Here is a 16,194-nt window from a genome sequence, read left to right on the forward strand (position 1 = left end):
GTCAATCACGTGAGTTCCAGAATATGAGATCCACTAAATGTAATTAAACCTGTCAGGTTCCAAAATAAAAATCCATATTTAACCCAATGAAATTATATGTAAGTAAGCCACTGTTTTAATACTTTATTATAAACCTAAATGTCCAACCATAATAGCCAACTTATGTAAATATGGTAACATCATTAGCTGAACTCTTAGGCAGACTTTTATTATTAAGTTATGAAAACTACTTAACATAAGAAAATATCTGTATGTTAAATAAAAAAAACACAAGTTACAATTACATATTTTGTGATTACAGCTATATGGTTAAAAAAAGACTAGTAGGGAATATGCCAAAATGGTAATAATCATTGAGTTCAGACGATAGAATTATGGATTCTATCCATAAATTTTCTTCTAGATTTTACAGTTTTTAAAAATTATGATGAAAATCATGGGGATGTAATGTACATAGTAATATTGTAATAACTATGTATAATGTCGGATTGGTACTAGGTTCATGAGTGATCGCTTCATAAATTATATAAATGTTTAATAACTATGTTGTACACCTGAAACTAATACAACGTATTTTGACTGCATTGAAAAAATAAAAAATTATTTTAAAAAAATTATGATGCTCTTTATAATGGAAAATATGTAATTAAAACAAACTATATTATTTGGCTGGCATGCTAATATTCACAACCATACAGTATTGGCCTAAAACAAACTTTTCAGAAGACATTAAAATATTGTATCTAATCATTCTCAGACTTAGATATTTCCAATTCTATTCTTATGCATTTTTTAAAAGCTTCAACAGAGAGTAGACAATTTAAAAGAGGTGACTGAGAATACTTCAAGAAACTGTGTCATCAAATTTTTAGGTCCTTATGTCACTAAATAACAGAAATTGAATAAGATCACAAAAAAACATTTGCACAAACAAGTATCATCACTCCAAAGCCCTGAGAGGCACTGTCCTCGCTCTCCTTGAAATTCTCCTGGGAAGATGATGGCTCAGCCTTCTCCAATAATTCTTGAGAAAATTCTCAAAACTTCTTTCATGAAGAAGAAAACTTCTCTTTACAAAAGTGTAAGTTGTAGTTGAAAAGGGCTTTGGACTCTCATATACCTCAGTTCAAATTCAAACAAGTTCCTCATCTATAAAATGAAGATAATATCACCTACACTATTAGATCATGATCAGAATTGTTTGGGGTAAAGCCTTTGAAATAATAGACAAAGAATATTATTTCCTTAGTTCTACCTTACCTCTTCTCTTAGTGTTTCTCAATAGTGTAGCATACCACCAGTGCATCAAAAACACTGGGCATTTGTCACAAAGGGTGATTCCACGATTCCCAGGAGGCACAGCTCCTAATTCTGCATTGTTATAAAATGTTTCAAGTGATCCTTACTCTAAAGTGTAAAGACCATTAAAATTAAGCTATCTTCATATATTTAACTACTTGGTACTCTTCAGACTGATAATTTTAAAATCTTCATTCCTCATAGATATATATTTTATAAACTTAAAGGTGGCCCTCAAGGCTAGAAAAGATCTTAGACTCTGTTTTAAGTTAAAAAAAAAAAAAAAGAAATTATTCGACCCATTCTTCTAAGAGTACATTTTTCTATGCATTAAGCATCTGTCTTCAGTTCTAAAGTCTCCCCAGTTTCTTCACATGTCCATTTAGGAATAACTAAAACCAGACTGTAATCACAAAGGCTGAAAAAGAAAAAAGTACTTACTAAATGGCTCCAAATTAACTTAAACTCATGTAAAATTAAAAGACAGTCAAGTAAAATTTATTTTAAGATAGCCAGTAGGAATAGCAGCTTTTTATGTCCAAGAATGAGAGAAATGTGTGCACCTTATGCCCGAGTCAAGAAATACCTATCATAGATTTCAATATCTAACTTTAATTTCTAATTAAATTTTAATTTCTAATTTTGGTATGCAATTCAAAATAAAAACCAAAAAACAAATACTTAAAACAGATGGAAATAATTTCCACATCTTTATAATAAACAATAACATTCTTTACATAAAAGTCAATTCTCAAAACTTTCAAACTTCAGAACACAAAAATAAATTTCCATTTACAGATTTCACCCTTCCGGTTTCAAAAGTGGTTATTTTAGAATAAGTATTCATCATGTAAAATTTAGTTCAAATAAATAACAATCATCCAATGCAAATACCAATTGAACACGGACACTTTATACATACGGCTTTTGTATCTCCCTTTTGCTCCTTTTCTAGATAAAAGCAGGACATTTTACATATTCTCACTAGAATTCTGACCAAGGACACTGGTCTTTTCAAGTAATTTTTAAAAATTAGATCAAGAGAAACTCCTGAGACACGGCAGGCTTCAGTGTGTTACAGGAGCCACCAACTATAAGCCTTGTTAGTTCACCCACTGAAGATGCACTAACTGCGCTGTTCATGCAAATGTAGTCAATTTCCTTTTCCAGATGAGCTACAAATACTCCAATGCCAGCCAAACTAGTCCCTTCCATTTAGGTCAGAACATTTTTCACACTTTCTAGCACAGTAATATCCTTTCCCAGGAGAAGCTAGTTCAAACACACTCATTAGCTTCTTTGGTTACAATGGCAATACAGTGTACAGAAGCTGTTAATAATGGTTCTCCCATGGTCAAGTCAAGATTGGAGAACATCCTATAGGTAACTATAATGTAATCTGTATTTTCTAAACTCCTTACTAATTACTACACAAAGTCCAGCTCTTTTTGAAGTGTTCTGCATAACAACGTAGTTATCTTCCCATAGAGCCACCCATAAACTTTCTGTAATGCAAGTGATACAGAAGGTCACTGAAAGTGATTCCTCCAGTCCCCTCCAGGGTAGGCTAGGTCTCTAAGGGGCACACAAAGGACAAGAACATGTCTAGTTGGTTCTTCACAATAACTTCATCTGGATGTAGCTTGTGGGGTAGATAATGGGCCAGGGTCATCTCCCAGGCATCAACGAGATATACTCCAATCCCTGAGAACATCTTCCGAAGGATGGTGTCCAGCTGAAAGTTGTACCAGTCACTGTTGAAAAGGCTCACCTCAGGCCCCAGTTCTTGGGCATTAGCTGTCCGGATGACTATCACAGTCTTAGGGCTTCGATCCAAGAGCTGGACCACTGCTCGGCGGATGTTCCTGAGCCGCCGGATATACACTTCCAAGGGGAAGGTGCTGAAATGAGACCACACTGCTATGGCAACCACTGTGTTCCTCCCTCCCACGATGCCATTCAGCTGATTCGCCACATAATGGAGCTCACTGCTAAAGACAGTCGTGAAGCGGATCGGTGGACCGTGGCAGCGGTATTTCAGCAGAATATTGTGCTTCTGGTCCACCGCAAGGAAGGGACCCACATTTTTGGGACTGCCCAAGTTAAATTCCACTAAATCTGGAACAAGGAAAATTCAAATTCATAAAAGTGTTTAAACCAAGCACACATATTTTCTTTACTCTTAGTGGCTTCAAAGAACAGATTTTAAAATAAAAGTACAAAAACAAAAAGGTACAATACAAATATAAAAGGAATACCTAGTTCTCACTGCACCTTGGTGCCCCCTTCTCCTCAATGGACTTTCATTCTAACATAATTATCATTTCAATCACTCCATAAACATCACAAGTAATAACACCAGCGACAGATTCTAAATCTATGTCTATACCTCAGAAGCAAAATAACCTGTTTTCCACAACTTATTAGGTTTAGAAATCTTTCTGTTTGCACTGATTGTTGAATATCTAAAAATTAACTTGGCATTTACGCATTATTCTTCTAACAGATAAATATTCTTTCTTTATGAACACATAATAGTAACCAAATACCTCTTTTTGCTATTGTGTAACCAAATACCTTTTTGCTATAAAGGAAAGAAAAGAGCAACTATTTCTTCTGACTTTCGATTTCACCCTATGCATGGAAAATCATGTTAATATCTTAAAGAACTTCTATCTCTGTCATAAGAATAACAAAGACAGCAGCAGAAGTTAGAATTCTGCAACCCCCCCCCCCCCCTTTATCTAAGTTGTGTTTCAAAGACCAGCTCCTCCGGGATCATCTGAAGATTCCAGGAATCACTGATTCCATTACTCCTAAAAACCTTTGTACAATTCATCAAGTAACATATGCTCCATGAGAAAAGAGGGCCTGTCTTTCCTAAATATTCCTATAAGTGCCTTACAGAAAACGAACTAAGTAACTTTTGGCAACCTAATTCAATTAACATTCCCTAAGACCTATTCAGGGCCAACTACTACAGTGCTGTAAGTCAGCAATGCTCAGATGGATAATTTGGTCCTTCTGAAGAAGTAGCACTAAAATATAACTGTCCTATGTTACTCCTGAGGGTTAAAGTAAAAGTCTCACTTTTTTTTCTGTGCAGTCCCAGGTTCATCTTCTAGATTTTCCTGCTTAATTCATTACTACTTAGCATTTATCCCCACTTAAATGGAATAAAAGCTCAATCTACCACTTTCTTTTGATTAACATCAAGCACTGACACAAAGTTTTATCAGGTGAAAATCTCTGCAAACGCTATGGTGGAAAATGATCAAGACACTGTAATCATTGCTATAAAAGGAAATAACCAAGCTACGTCATAAGAACTTAAGACTCAAGCAACCCTTGAAGGGACCTGCCTGGTCAGCATCAAATCATGCCTAGCATAGTGCCATACAAATTACTTCCTTTCTCTTGATGTTTAATTTATGCTTTATCAACCAGATCTCAGCTGTCTGAGTTCAACAAAAAAACAAGCAAAACAAAAATTGGAATTAACGTTTCACTTTTCGGGGTCATATCTATTTCCTCTTTTCCTTCTAAAAATTAAATGTAAAACTAAGTTGACGTAATAAATAAGAGAGAAAAAAGAAAAACATCACAAACAACTCATAATAAACTGAGAACGGTTTTATGAAAGTCTCTTCCCATATATAGCCATAAAAAACAGTTCCCACATAACTATTTATTAACTCTCTAAATTGTAAGCAAGGTCTTCAGAATCCATCCTTCCTCACCCCATCCACACCCCTGCCAGCAAGAGGAAAAAGCCCATTGTGAATAAAGTATGGAACTCCATTAAGTAGGGTTTATTCCAAATCTGGAGAGTAGCCCCAGAGTCCAGCAGTGAAACCAGGAAGCTAATACCACTGGAACTTACCCGGACAGGCTCCCTCAGTAAGAGCAGCTTCATCTCAGAGTCACCCAATAAAACGCCAATGAATAACACAAGGATGGCTTTGCTGCATGGATTTTTTAAAAAGGGCTCCAGTCTGTTTGGCTGCTTCTTTCCAGTTAAATCTCTTATATCAACTTGGAGTTGGATCAAAAAGAACTAAAAGAGAAGCAACTGGAAATGTCTACCTCTAGAATATTAGAAGTGAGAGACACCCATGAGGTGATATTGTCAAGCTGCCTCAATTCGCATGGAAAAATGAAGCCCTTTTGAAAAGCAAATGACTTGCCCAAGGTCACACAGCTGATCAATATATCACAACCTCACCACTGATCAGAAACTATCTCATGTCTCCCCAGGTTAGGATACCTCTTTAGCCCCACAGAGAAATAACTGCTTTTCATTTGATGCCTTTCTTCAGGCACCCAAGTGAGTCTGCTTATTTCAAAACTGATTTCGTGCATATGGGAAAGAGTTATAAGACAAAAAGCAAAGTACCAACCTGGAACAAATGTAGTTAGGTATTCAAACCATTGCCTGATTGTTGAGTCACCAAATAAATACACCACTTTTCTTTGTAAACAATCAGTAATATTGTCAGGGTCGTTAAACTGGCGCATCTTAAACTTTCTAGGCCTCCACTGATCTTTGTAATAATACCCAGAAGGAAAAGTTCCAGAGCCTTGAGATAGTTCTAGGTTGCTTATTTCTGAAAAGAAAAATGAAATTAAAACAAAAAGAAAGAGAGAAAGAAAAATTCTGAAATTCTCCTCCAACAAACTACACATGAAAAATGTTCCAAGAAACACAATTATGTCCCTATATTTGTTAGCCTGATGGCATATGGGAAACATTTCCTGCCATCACATCTCAAAGAAATCCCAGACTTTTCCCCTTTTACAGAAGGTTCTCCTTTGGACAAAAATGGGAAGATCTGAAATGGGCGTGAGGGTGTGGGTGGACAGAGGGGAGAAAGAGGACGCTGAGCATTCCCTCTGATTATGCATGTTTTTATCAAAGCCAAAAATAAAGGCAGACAAAAACCAAGGAAATGTGTAGAAATTAGCATTGTCCAGCATTATCTCAGAATAGGAGAAGAGTTTCTCATTCAAATGCCTGCCAGACAAGTAACAACTTAAACTCAGGTTTTACATATGCACAGAAATAGTCCACTGTTCCTCAGCCCATTATAAAGAAAGTTTTAAGCCATAGGTCCCAATCAAACATTTGAATTGAAAACCACTGCTTAATACAGAGAACCAATGACATACAGTCTAAAGAATCATTCCCCATGATACAGAAGGTTCAGAAAGTCTTTATGCACAATAAACAATATTAAAAATACATTAGCCCTGTGTAGTCACGGTTGTAGCCTAGCTTACACATGGTAACACAATAACAGGACCCTTTCAGAGGAAGAGTCAACATCCTTCTCCCTAACACCTCCCTTGGAAAATGTCACTGTAGAAACAACACACGTTACATGCTTCAAGACAAAGAGACAAAGATGGTTAATATTTCTTGCAAGTTTACTTCACACCAGACACTGTTTTGAGCATGTAAATGTATTATCTCACATGATATTCACAGTAACCCTTTAATATAGTCCTATTATTATCTCTACCTTTCAGACCAGTTAAGCAACATAACCTAAGCCCCAGAGCTGGTAAGTAGTGAAGCCAGGACCTGATCCAAGTAGGTGAGCCCCTAACCCATACTCTTAACCACTGTGCTTACCCTGCCTTTCAAAAAAAAGGTGTTTGTAGAGATCAGCCATTTCTTTTTGGCTTTCTCCCCAATAGCACACACTTATTCATTTCTAACACTTATTCAAATCCACAATCTTTAGAAAACCACCATTTTATATCATTTCCTTTACACCCCAAGGTTCGAACATTGATCATAACCCAGTAAATCTATAGTCTCACCTGTTAAACCACAATGCTTCAATAATTCAAAATCCAAATGCTTTTATAACTCAGAGATTTAAATTTGAGTCCCTATTTGTGACTATTTTCATCTAATTTGATTTTGTGATATTATCCATATTAATTCAAAATTATTTTGGTTTATTCTCAAGAAATATGACCTATTTGATAGATAATGCCTATTTAACCTTTTTTCTTAGGCATCTGCTAATTTGTTGCAGGTTCGGGGCCTAAATTGAAAAGTAATCAGCATTTCTAAAAGTTTTGTTTGGCAAATGTGATTATCAAAGAGAAAATGAAAGATAACGTAAAAGTTTTTGTTGCTACCAGAATTGAGGGCATCAAAATCGCCAATGTGCTGGAGAGGTCTGTGAATCATGTGCTGTGGACGTTTATGTATCAGAGTTGAATTCTCATTCAGAACAATCCATTTCAACACAGATGTTGGTAGAAGGGGTGGCTAAGAGACAATAACCACACATGCTTTGGACTGAATGCCACCCAGATATCTATAATTTCCTCACCCATATGTTGCCCTAAAATTCTTCAAACTATGGGATTCTAGATAAAAGATAAAATATGTCAAATATGTTAACAAAATATGTTAAGCACCTTGGTAGGTACTTAAATGTTTATTGAATGGATGAAAGGATGAATGAGTGAATGAGGAAAATGTAGGGATAAAGATAAATTAGACTTCTAGCTAAAGATTAACACCCCTTTACTGTCTTCATTCAAATATTTATTTGCCTTATTCAAAAACAATTTTTCAATATGTACCAAGTGTGGCTTTACCATGTTACCACAACTTGTCCAAAGTTCCCTCGGTTATATCAGCATGTCATGGCTGCACAGGCCAGACCGTTCCAGAGCAGACACCTGGGGCCCAAAGAGAACATTTACTAAAATGAGAATTAAAAGTGATTTTGAAGTTACAATTTTTACCAGGGTTAATTCAGTAGACTCAACTATTCTGTGTCGAATGCATCCTATAAAGTGCATGTCGCCCAGGAAACAATTGCCATTTTTATTCAAATGTTAATTATATAGACTACCAGAATTAAGCAATTCGATTACCAAACCTGACATTAATTCTTTAAACATACAGCACTAGAGAATATAACATATTTTTGAAGTAAAATACATGTACCTACATTGCCCTCTTATGGTCAAGTTGGGACAAAAACATTTCCTGACTAATATGACTTTAAGCAGTCTGAAGTTGTTTAGAAAGTCAGCATTTCTTAAAACACAAAATGTATTTCCACGTAAGATAACCGAGATATGAAAGCCTCTTCAATCAATAATATAATCCCTAATATATTATACGTGTGGACTAAAAATAATTAAAAAACAGTTCTACTCAATTTCATGGTTATCCTGAATATAGATGGTGAAGGAAGACATTTACATAAAGGTGTCTGTAAAGGCAAATATAAAGATCTTTATGCAAAATCAGAAGGGATCGTTGTGATTATTTGCAGGTCCATTGCTTCCCTAAACTGTCTTGGCGTCTCTTAAAGCCCACAGCTTACATTTTCCTCCAAAGGGCGTCATCCTATGTCATTCATTAGCCATTATGAGAGCCATTTGGGCCACAAATGGGACAAAGAGAAGCAGAGAGAGAAATTTCCCTAAGCTATCTAGAAAGAGCAGGAGAGGGATATAGTGTGAATTAAGGGTGGAGTATATGTGTGTGTGTGTACACGTGTGCATACGGCCTTCATTCTATGGCTTGGAATTACTCACAGAAGAACAGTAAAAGATAGCCAAAGAGGAGTGCATGGTTCATGAAGGGGAAGAGACACGAGACAGGAAAGAAGTGGAGTCAAGCAACACCCCAACCATGGAGCACAACAAGCACAGGAACGCCTGGGTGCCATCTCAAGGACATAAGGAAGGAGGGCAGTGTGTGTCAGTTTGTGCAGGCATGCCCAGTCAAGTGCTGGGCCAACGAGAAGGTTCTAGCTACATGGAATTTAATGGTTTGAATTTGAGGTTACCCTTGCATTCCTTCTTCAAAACCTTGGGAATTTGGGGGATTTTTTTCTTCATATTTTTGTCCCTTGAAAGCTAAGCATTTTATAGAGGAAAGCTTAAAAAATATATAGGTTAAAATACCTGTTAGATACAGAGAATGTTGAAAGGGAACTCAGAGAATAGCTAATCAACATATCTTTTACAGGTGAAAAACGCAAGTCACAGAGGCACTTAACAAAGTTTCTCAGAGTTATAGGGACAGGTAGTGGTAGAGGTGGTACGACTTACAAAAATATACATTCTGTTACTGATAGAGTTGTGGGAGTGGGCTTCCTTCCTCCAAATGGTGTAAGTTAGTTGGATTTTATATGTAGGATACAAGCCCTTTGATTTTCTAAGTTAATTGAACTTGCACCTTGGTTTCATTATCTATAAAGTAGGTTAGTTTCTAATTTAATGTAGAGGGTTACTGAAAATCCAATATTGTAATAGTGTGAAAGTATGTTTTTAATAATAAAGGGCTACACTGGAATGCTAGAAATATTCTCTGTGTTCTAAACATTCTACATCTTGATCTGGGTGATAATGTATTAGTTTTCTATTGTGTAATACATTGCCACAAAATAAGTGGTTTAAAAACAAGGGTCATTTATTACCCCACAGTTCCGTAGGTGTAGAATCTGGGGTGTGGCACAGCAGGGTTTTCTGCTCAGGTCTCATGGGCTGAAATCAGGATGTCTGGAGGCTGTGTTCCTTTCTGAAGTTTCCGTGTAAAATCTGCTCCCAAGTTCATTCGCGTTGGCCACATTCAGTTACTTGCAGTCATAAGGAACTTTCTTCTTTCCTTTATTTTCCTTGTGACTGAGTTTCTCATCTCCTTACTGGTTGTCAGCCAGGGACTGCCCTTCAGCTCCTAGAAGCTGCTTACATTACTTTTCACATGGTCTCCTTCATCTTTAAAGCTAGGAACCAAAAATCTCTCTCACCTGGAATCCTTCTTATACTCAAGCACCTTTCTTTCTTCAAGAAGAACCTGGCTCCTGATAAGGGCTTATCTGGTTAGGTCAGATCCACCCAGGATAATCTTTTTTTTTTTTTAAGTCAACTTTGTCATATAATTGAAGGGTAAGGATTAATAAGGGCATGGATCACTGGGAATCAACTCAGAATTTGGCCTACCACAGTTACAAAGAGATGTACAAATGTAAAACTCCATATGCTTCTGATCTGTGTACTCCATTACATATATTCTGATAATGAAAAACAGTAAAGAGTTATAGATGTAATATTTATTCTGCTGCTATTAGATCTAGTTCTATCCTAAACCCTCAGTAAACTCCCAGAAAGGTATGAGCTCCAGTTTAGCGGCTGATAAAGTCAGAAGCCATCAAGGTTCCTGAGCCATGAGGCTATGATAATCTGGGAACCACAGTACAGATGCTTAGGAAAATTCAACAGTAATGGTGACACTGGGAAAGCCTGTAAGAAACCAGATGCTTGCCCTTGATAAGGTAGTCTAATCAAATTAAAAGCTGTGTTGCTTTCAGGGATGACAGCTTAGGGAATATAGTCAATAATATTATTTATGTATGGTGCTAGGTTAAGTACTAGGCTTATCACTTTGTAAATTATATAAATGTCTAACCACTATGCTATACACATCAAATTAATATTGAATGTCAACTATAACTGAAAAAACTTGAAAACATAAAAATAAAATAATTTTTTAAAAAACTATGTTGCTTTGCGTTTGACTAGAATTATACTCATGCTTGGAGGTAGCTCTGGCAATCAAGCGATCCATCAGACTCTAAATATGCATCTTAGAATAAATTTGTCTTGTAGGAAAATCATTTAATACATAAATAACAAAATTTCATAGGGGGAAAAACCTCCCACAATATAAGATTCATAAGTGAAATAATAAAGGTGGAAAGACTATGAACTCTTCCGAGGCCAAGGCAAATAAAATACAAGATGGGCCTGAAGCAGTCAGGGGGATCATTTTATAAACTATATAAATGTCTAACCGGTGCACTGTATACTTGAAATTAATAAAATCAAAAAAATAAAAAGACGGGCCTGAAATATCTGTGGTGCCAGAAAGGAAGTACTCGAAAAACAAAAACGAAAACAAAAGCACGAGAGCACGTCAAAAGGGCAAAGAAGCCAAACTGGAAAAGTTCTCAATTGCCAAAACTGGAATGATTTGAACAAATTGAATTGGATTATAACCCAAAGAATGAAATTATTAATCATGAATCCATACTGATAAATAAATTAGGGAAAGAAGGAGCAACTCTTCTTTACAGAAAAATTCCAATTAACAAATGTCTTAAGAATGAGACATACAGTAAGTCACCATTAGACCACAGAAATAACTGCTATAGGCAAGCTCTACTGATGAACACTAAAATTAGTAGGTGAAAGTTTAAACAGAAATAGAAAGTTTATGTAGTCTCTGTATTAGTTTCCTGTGGCTGCTATAACAAATTACCATAAATTTAGTGGCTTAAAACAGCAAAAACTTATTCCCTTACAGTTCTGGAGGCCAGAAGTTCAAAATCAGTATCAGTGGGCCAAAACCAAGGTGTCAGCAGAGCCATGCTCTCTCTGGAGGATCTAGGGAAGAATTTGTTTCCTTGCCCTTTTCTAGAGCTGTATTCTTTAGCTCATGGCCCCTTTCTCCTTTTCTCCCCTTTTCAAGCCAGCAATATGACATCTTCAAATCTCTCTCCACTAACATCTTCACATCATCTTCTGTCTTCTACATGGAATCTCCTGCCTGCCTCTTAAAAGGACACTGTGATTGCATTTAAGGCCCACTCAAATAATCTGTAATATCTCTCATCTCGAAACCCTTAACTTAATCATATATGCAAAGTTTATTTTGCCATATAAGGCAACACTCCAAATTTGAGGGATTCAGATCTGGATATCTTGGGGAGGAGGATACATTATTCAGCCTACCACAGTCTCAAAGTATCTCCCCAGAATACTGATTAAATACAAAGAGAGAGATGATAAGTTCATGGAGGAGAACCCTGGCAGACACCACGTTAACCAAGGGATCAAGGTTAACATCATTAGCATATTGACATTATGTGCCCCCTTTAAAGGACACACATCATTTCTGTGCTATTCTTTCCAAAAACACATAATCTCATTCTAATCTTAAGAAAACATTGGACAAACCCAAATTTAAAGATATTCTTAAAGAACCATTTAACTAATACTCTTCATAAGTGTCAAGGTCATGGAAGATAATGAAAGATTGAGGAACAGTCACAGAGGGAAGACTAAGGAAAATATGGTGACTAAATGCAATGTGGGATCCTGCACTGGATTCTGGAACAGAAATAGAGCATTAGTGAAAAAACTGTTGAAATCCAAATAAACTAAATAGTTTAGTTAATAATATTGTACTGATGATAAATGTTCTGTACTTTAGGTGTTAGCATAAGGGGAAGTTGGATGAAGCCTATATGAGAACCTTGTATTACTTCTGCAACTCTTACTTAATTCTAAAATTATCTGAAAACAAACAAAAAAAAATTCGGAGAAGGAAGGAAGGAAAGGAGGGAGGAAGGGGAGGATATGAATCCTTCATTTAGAATCTTTGAGTGCTCCCTGCTGGTCACTACAGTGAACTTCAGTGAAGTTCAGCCAAGCAGGACTTCTTTGATGTTATAAAAGCAATTGCCCTTTTCTTTCCAATTATGTACAGAACCTGCTCAGAGCCAGTTTTCTCACAGCCAGGCTATTCTGCACCTACTGACTTATGGTTGCTTTCTTCCTCTAAAAATCCATCAAAAGCCTCACAAGTCAGTGAATCTGCCTTTCCTCTAAACACAAGAGTATATCACAAACCTGCAATCACTTCCTAGATGAAACTCAAGACTTGTTAGGTACAAGTAAACCATCTAAAGCTCCTCTCACGAATCATCCCCCTGTACTCCCAAAGACATTCACAAGGGGGGCAAGCCAGACAACTGGGGCTGTGGAAGAGGAGAACAGATGCGGTACTGGGACAGAGCTTCTTGAGGTATCGGACGTGAGAAAGTGTGAGGAATGCAGCACTACTGGGGGATATCATGTCTACTAACATCTTGGCCATGGGGTTGAGGCCTAGGCTGATAAAAGATAAGTTATTTCCATTAATTATGTTTCACATACATCCACTAAAATTAGTAACTCACTGAGTTCAAGTAAACCAAATACAGCTCTTCATTAGGAAAAGATTGGGATTTCTTGTGGCACATGATAATGAAGACCAGAGATACAGTCTGGCAGAGTTCTGCCTACATCCGGACAATGGACGAATTTTATTTAGCCCAGATAATACTTTAAAAATTTTGAATTGGATGTCATTGTTTTCAAATCTGGAAATATCACTTTAAAAATTAAGATTTCTGGGGTATTTTTTCATGGGAAAAAAAATCTATAATCTTGCTGAACTAGGTCTACATCTCTGCATGGCAACAATGCGGCACAGACTGGGGAAAGGCTGCCCCCTTTAGATGGACCTTGCTCTTCGATTCCTTCACCACTCACATAAGACATACATGTGGCTAGTGCCCACCCTGCGGAAGTCATGTGCATTATATACACAGTCCCTGTGGCTTTAGTGTTTACAATACCTTTCAATATTTTCAACTGTACCCAGAAGTAACCATGGCAAAAAGGGTTCTGTAACATCAGTGAAACTGCAAAGCTTCAACCCACTTAGCAAGAAAAAACAAATCATTGAGCTCACTCCTTTTTACCTTTTGTTCTCCTGGGAATCACGGTCACCCAATCAGGTCCACTGGAGTTGATTGGCATTTTGATATTGACATCACTTTAAGAGGAATAAAAAGAATACAAGTTTAGATTCAGGAACATTTATTTTCCAATATTTTCTTTATTTGCAAATAAAAATGGATGATTTCACAGAGCCTTATTAAGATGAAATATTCTTAAAGATGTTAATCAGTACAATTAATATTTAATTAACTAGATCACTTGAAATAAACAGGTTATATGAATATATAAACTGAGTAAGAATTAAATAGCTTCTTAATTTTTCACTGCTTAGCCTTTAAACCAAATTGTAAAATGACAAATTCTGATTTGAATCACTCTGCTGGACTCAGAGAATAGCTCACACTGATGAGAATGTCTATTTTATCACTACATAGCTTTCAGGCTACAAGTTTATTCACCATTAAGTCACATGTCAGATTCCTTAGGCCTTGTTCAGAACTGAGATGAGTCCTACTGGAGACACTTGTCCCCAGACATGTGCTTATGCAGTAATTTGTTCATTACTATAGCTCTTTAGTATTTGTTCCCATTATTAAAACATATACTCCTCAAAGACAAGGATTGTGTCTCATTCACCTTTTGTCTTCGGTACTTAGCACAGACCCTGGACTAGAGTCCATGCCTAGAAAATATCTGGTGGAAGGCTGCATAAAAAAAATGGGAAAGAGTTCAGGAGAAGAGTACTGAAAATTCGGTGTAACTATTCCAGAAACTGGGTCACAATAATTAGGCCTCTTACATTTAGACCAAAAACAAACAAACAAAAATAAAATGCTAACTTTTCAAACTCTTAATAGGGGAACTTGCAGTCGTTATTTTTTGTTTCACCAAAATTCAATTGACAAGAGATTGTTTCTTAAATAATTCTTAAACTTCTCTGTGTGCCAGGCATTCCTAGATGTCAAGGATATAACAGTAAATAAAATGCACGAGATCCCCTTCTTTATGAAAATGACAAAATGGGGGAGAAAGACAAAAGAACAAGTAAGAAAGCATAGGGGGCTATATTAGAGAATAACAGAATTTCATAGCTTAAAAAAAGTGACATTTAAGAGAGGACAGGACTTTTAAAAGAACACATAAAAACTGTTTTCATGAACTTAGAGCCTTAAGGTAAGGAAACAAAGAAAACTTCACCTCTGTAATTTTCCTGTAAAAATGTTTAACCTCAATCTAGTCATGTAGAAAGAATAAAGTGGCAAATCCAAATTAATGGGCATTCTACAAGAGTGACATCAAAATTCTCAAAAAGTTCTCAAAATTCATAAAAACAAAAGAAACTACAGACCTCTTCTGAATTAAAGAAGATCAAAGAGATGACTAAACACATTGTGTATGATCATAGATTAAATCAGTTAAAATAAAAAAGGAAGCTAGAGGAGGCATCTAAAAATGGCATAGATGATAGAGGCTTTGTTCATCCCTCCTGCAACCACATCAAAGTTGGGACAGAAACACAGAACAAACAGCAAACAAAGTCACCTGGGATCTAGATGAACAGAGCCCCAGGGAGAGAAATAATTAATCAACTTGCAACTGTAGAAGGTAGGAGGGGGCTAAGATGCAAGGCTGCTCAAGGGGCCATGTCCAACAGGACTTTTGCAGTGACAGACTTGTTCACTCTGAGCACCAGCGCCAGTAGGCTGCTTGGGGGACACCAGGGACCTACAGAGGGACATTGAGTTGTTAGAGCAAGGGCTGGAGGCAAGGCTCTCTTCCGGGCAGAAGTGCCGAAAGTATCCATTGTTCCTCGGTTGGGCCCTCCCCGCTCCCAGTATGAGGACTCCGCGTCGCCATAGCTGAGACATCATCAAACTGGATAATAGAGGTTGCTCTGCCCAGAGGATTCCCTGAAATTCAGCCTCCCCCGACTTGCAGCCCCATCCAAGCCACATTCAATTGTGTCCTCCATGAGTCCCGGTGCTCCTTTTGAGCCAACCCCCAAGACTCAGACTGGTGGCAGCAAGCCTCGGTTTCTGGCGTGGTCTCTTGGGGCAACTTTAAACACAGCTGGCCCCAGAAGGTGGCCCCAGAGGGACACCAGCTGAGGCTAAATTTGGCCTGCAGCTAAACCCCTCTCAGGACTGTGCCACTGGACACCTACTACACAAAGCCATGCTAATAAAACCGGGAGACTTAGGAACTTTGCTTAGTACATAGAAAGACACAGAAAGGCAGCCAAAATGAGAAGACAAAGCAGCAGAAACCATATGAGAGAACAAAACAGAGATCCAAAAATAATGGAGTTAAGCACTCTAGTAGATGCAGAGTTCAAAACACTGG

The 16,194-nt window shown here is 37.1% G+C and overlaps 1 protein-coding gene across 7 annotated transcripts in view; it reads right to left on the reverse strand.

Moving 5' to 3' along the window:
• Positions 1 to 1,977: 1,977 nt before the first annotated feature.
• Positions 1,978 to 16,194, reverse strand: part of NXPE3 (neurexophilin and PC-esterase domain family member 3) — a 36,263-nt gene continuing 22,046 nt past the window's right edge. For 6 of the 7 annotated variants that reach the window (XM_036218779.1, XM_036218776.1, XM_036218777.1 and 3 more), the window contains 3 exons: positions 13,872 to 13,945; positions 5,700 to 5,906; positions 1,981 to 3,417 (listed from right to left, as the gene is read on the reverse strand). In XM_036218779.1, coding sequence (XP_036074672.1) covers positions 2,867 to 3,417; positions 5,700 to 5,906; positions 13,872 to 13,945 — 832 coding nt within the window. In that variant the 3' untranslated portion in view covers positions 1,981 to 2,866. Of the gene's footprint in view, positions 3,418 to 5,699; positions 5,907 to 13,871; positions 13,946 to 16,194 lie in introns of all 7 variants that reach the window. The other variant, XM_016154793.2, reaches the window with a different exon arrangement.

Source organism: Rousettus aegyptiacus, unplaced genomic scaffold (genome assembly GCF_014176215.1).
Source record: "Rousettus aegyptiacus isolate mRouAeg1 unplaced genomic scaffold, mRouAeg1.p scaffold_m13_p_4, whole genome shotgun sequence".
NCBI lineage: Eukaryota > Metazoa > Chordata > Mammalia > Chiroptera > Pteropodidae > Rousettus > Rousettus aegyptiacus.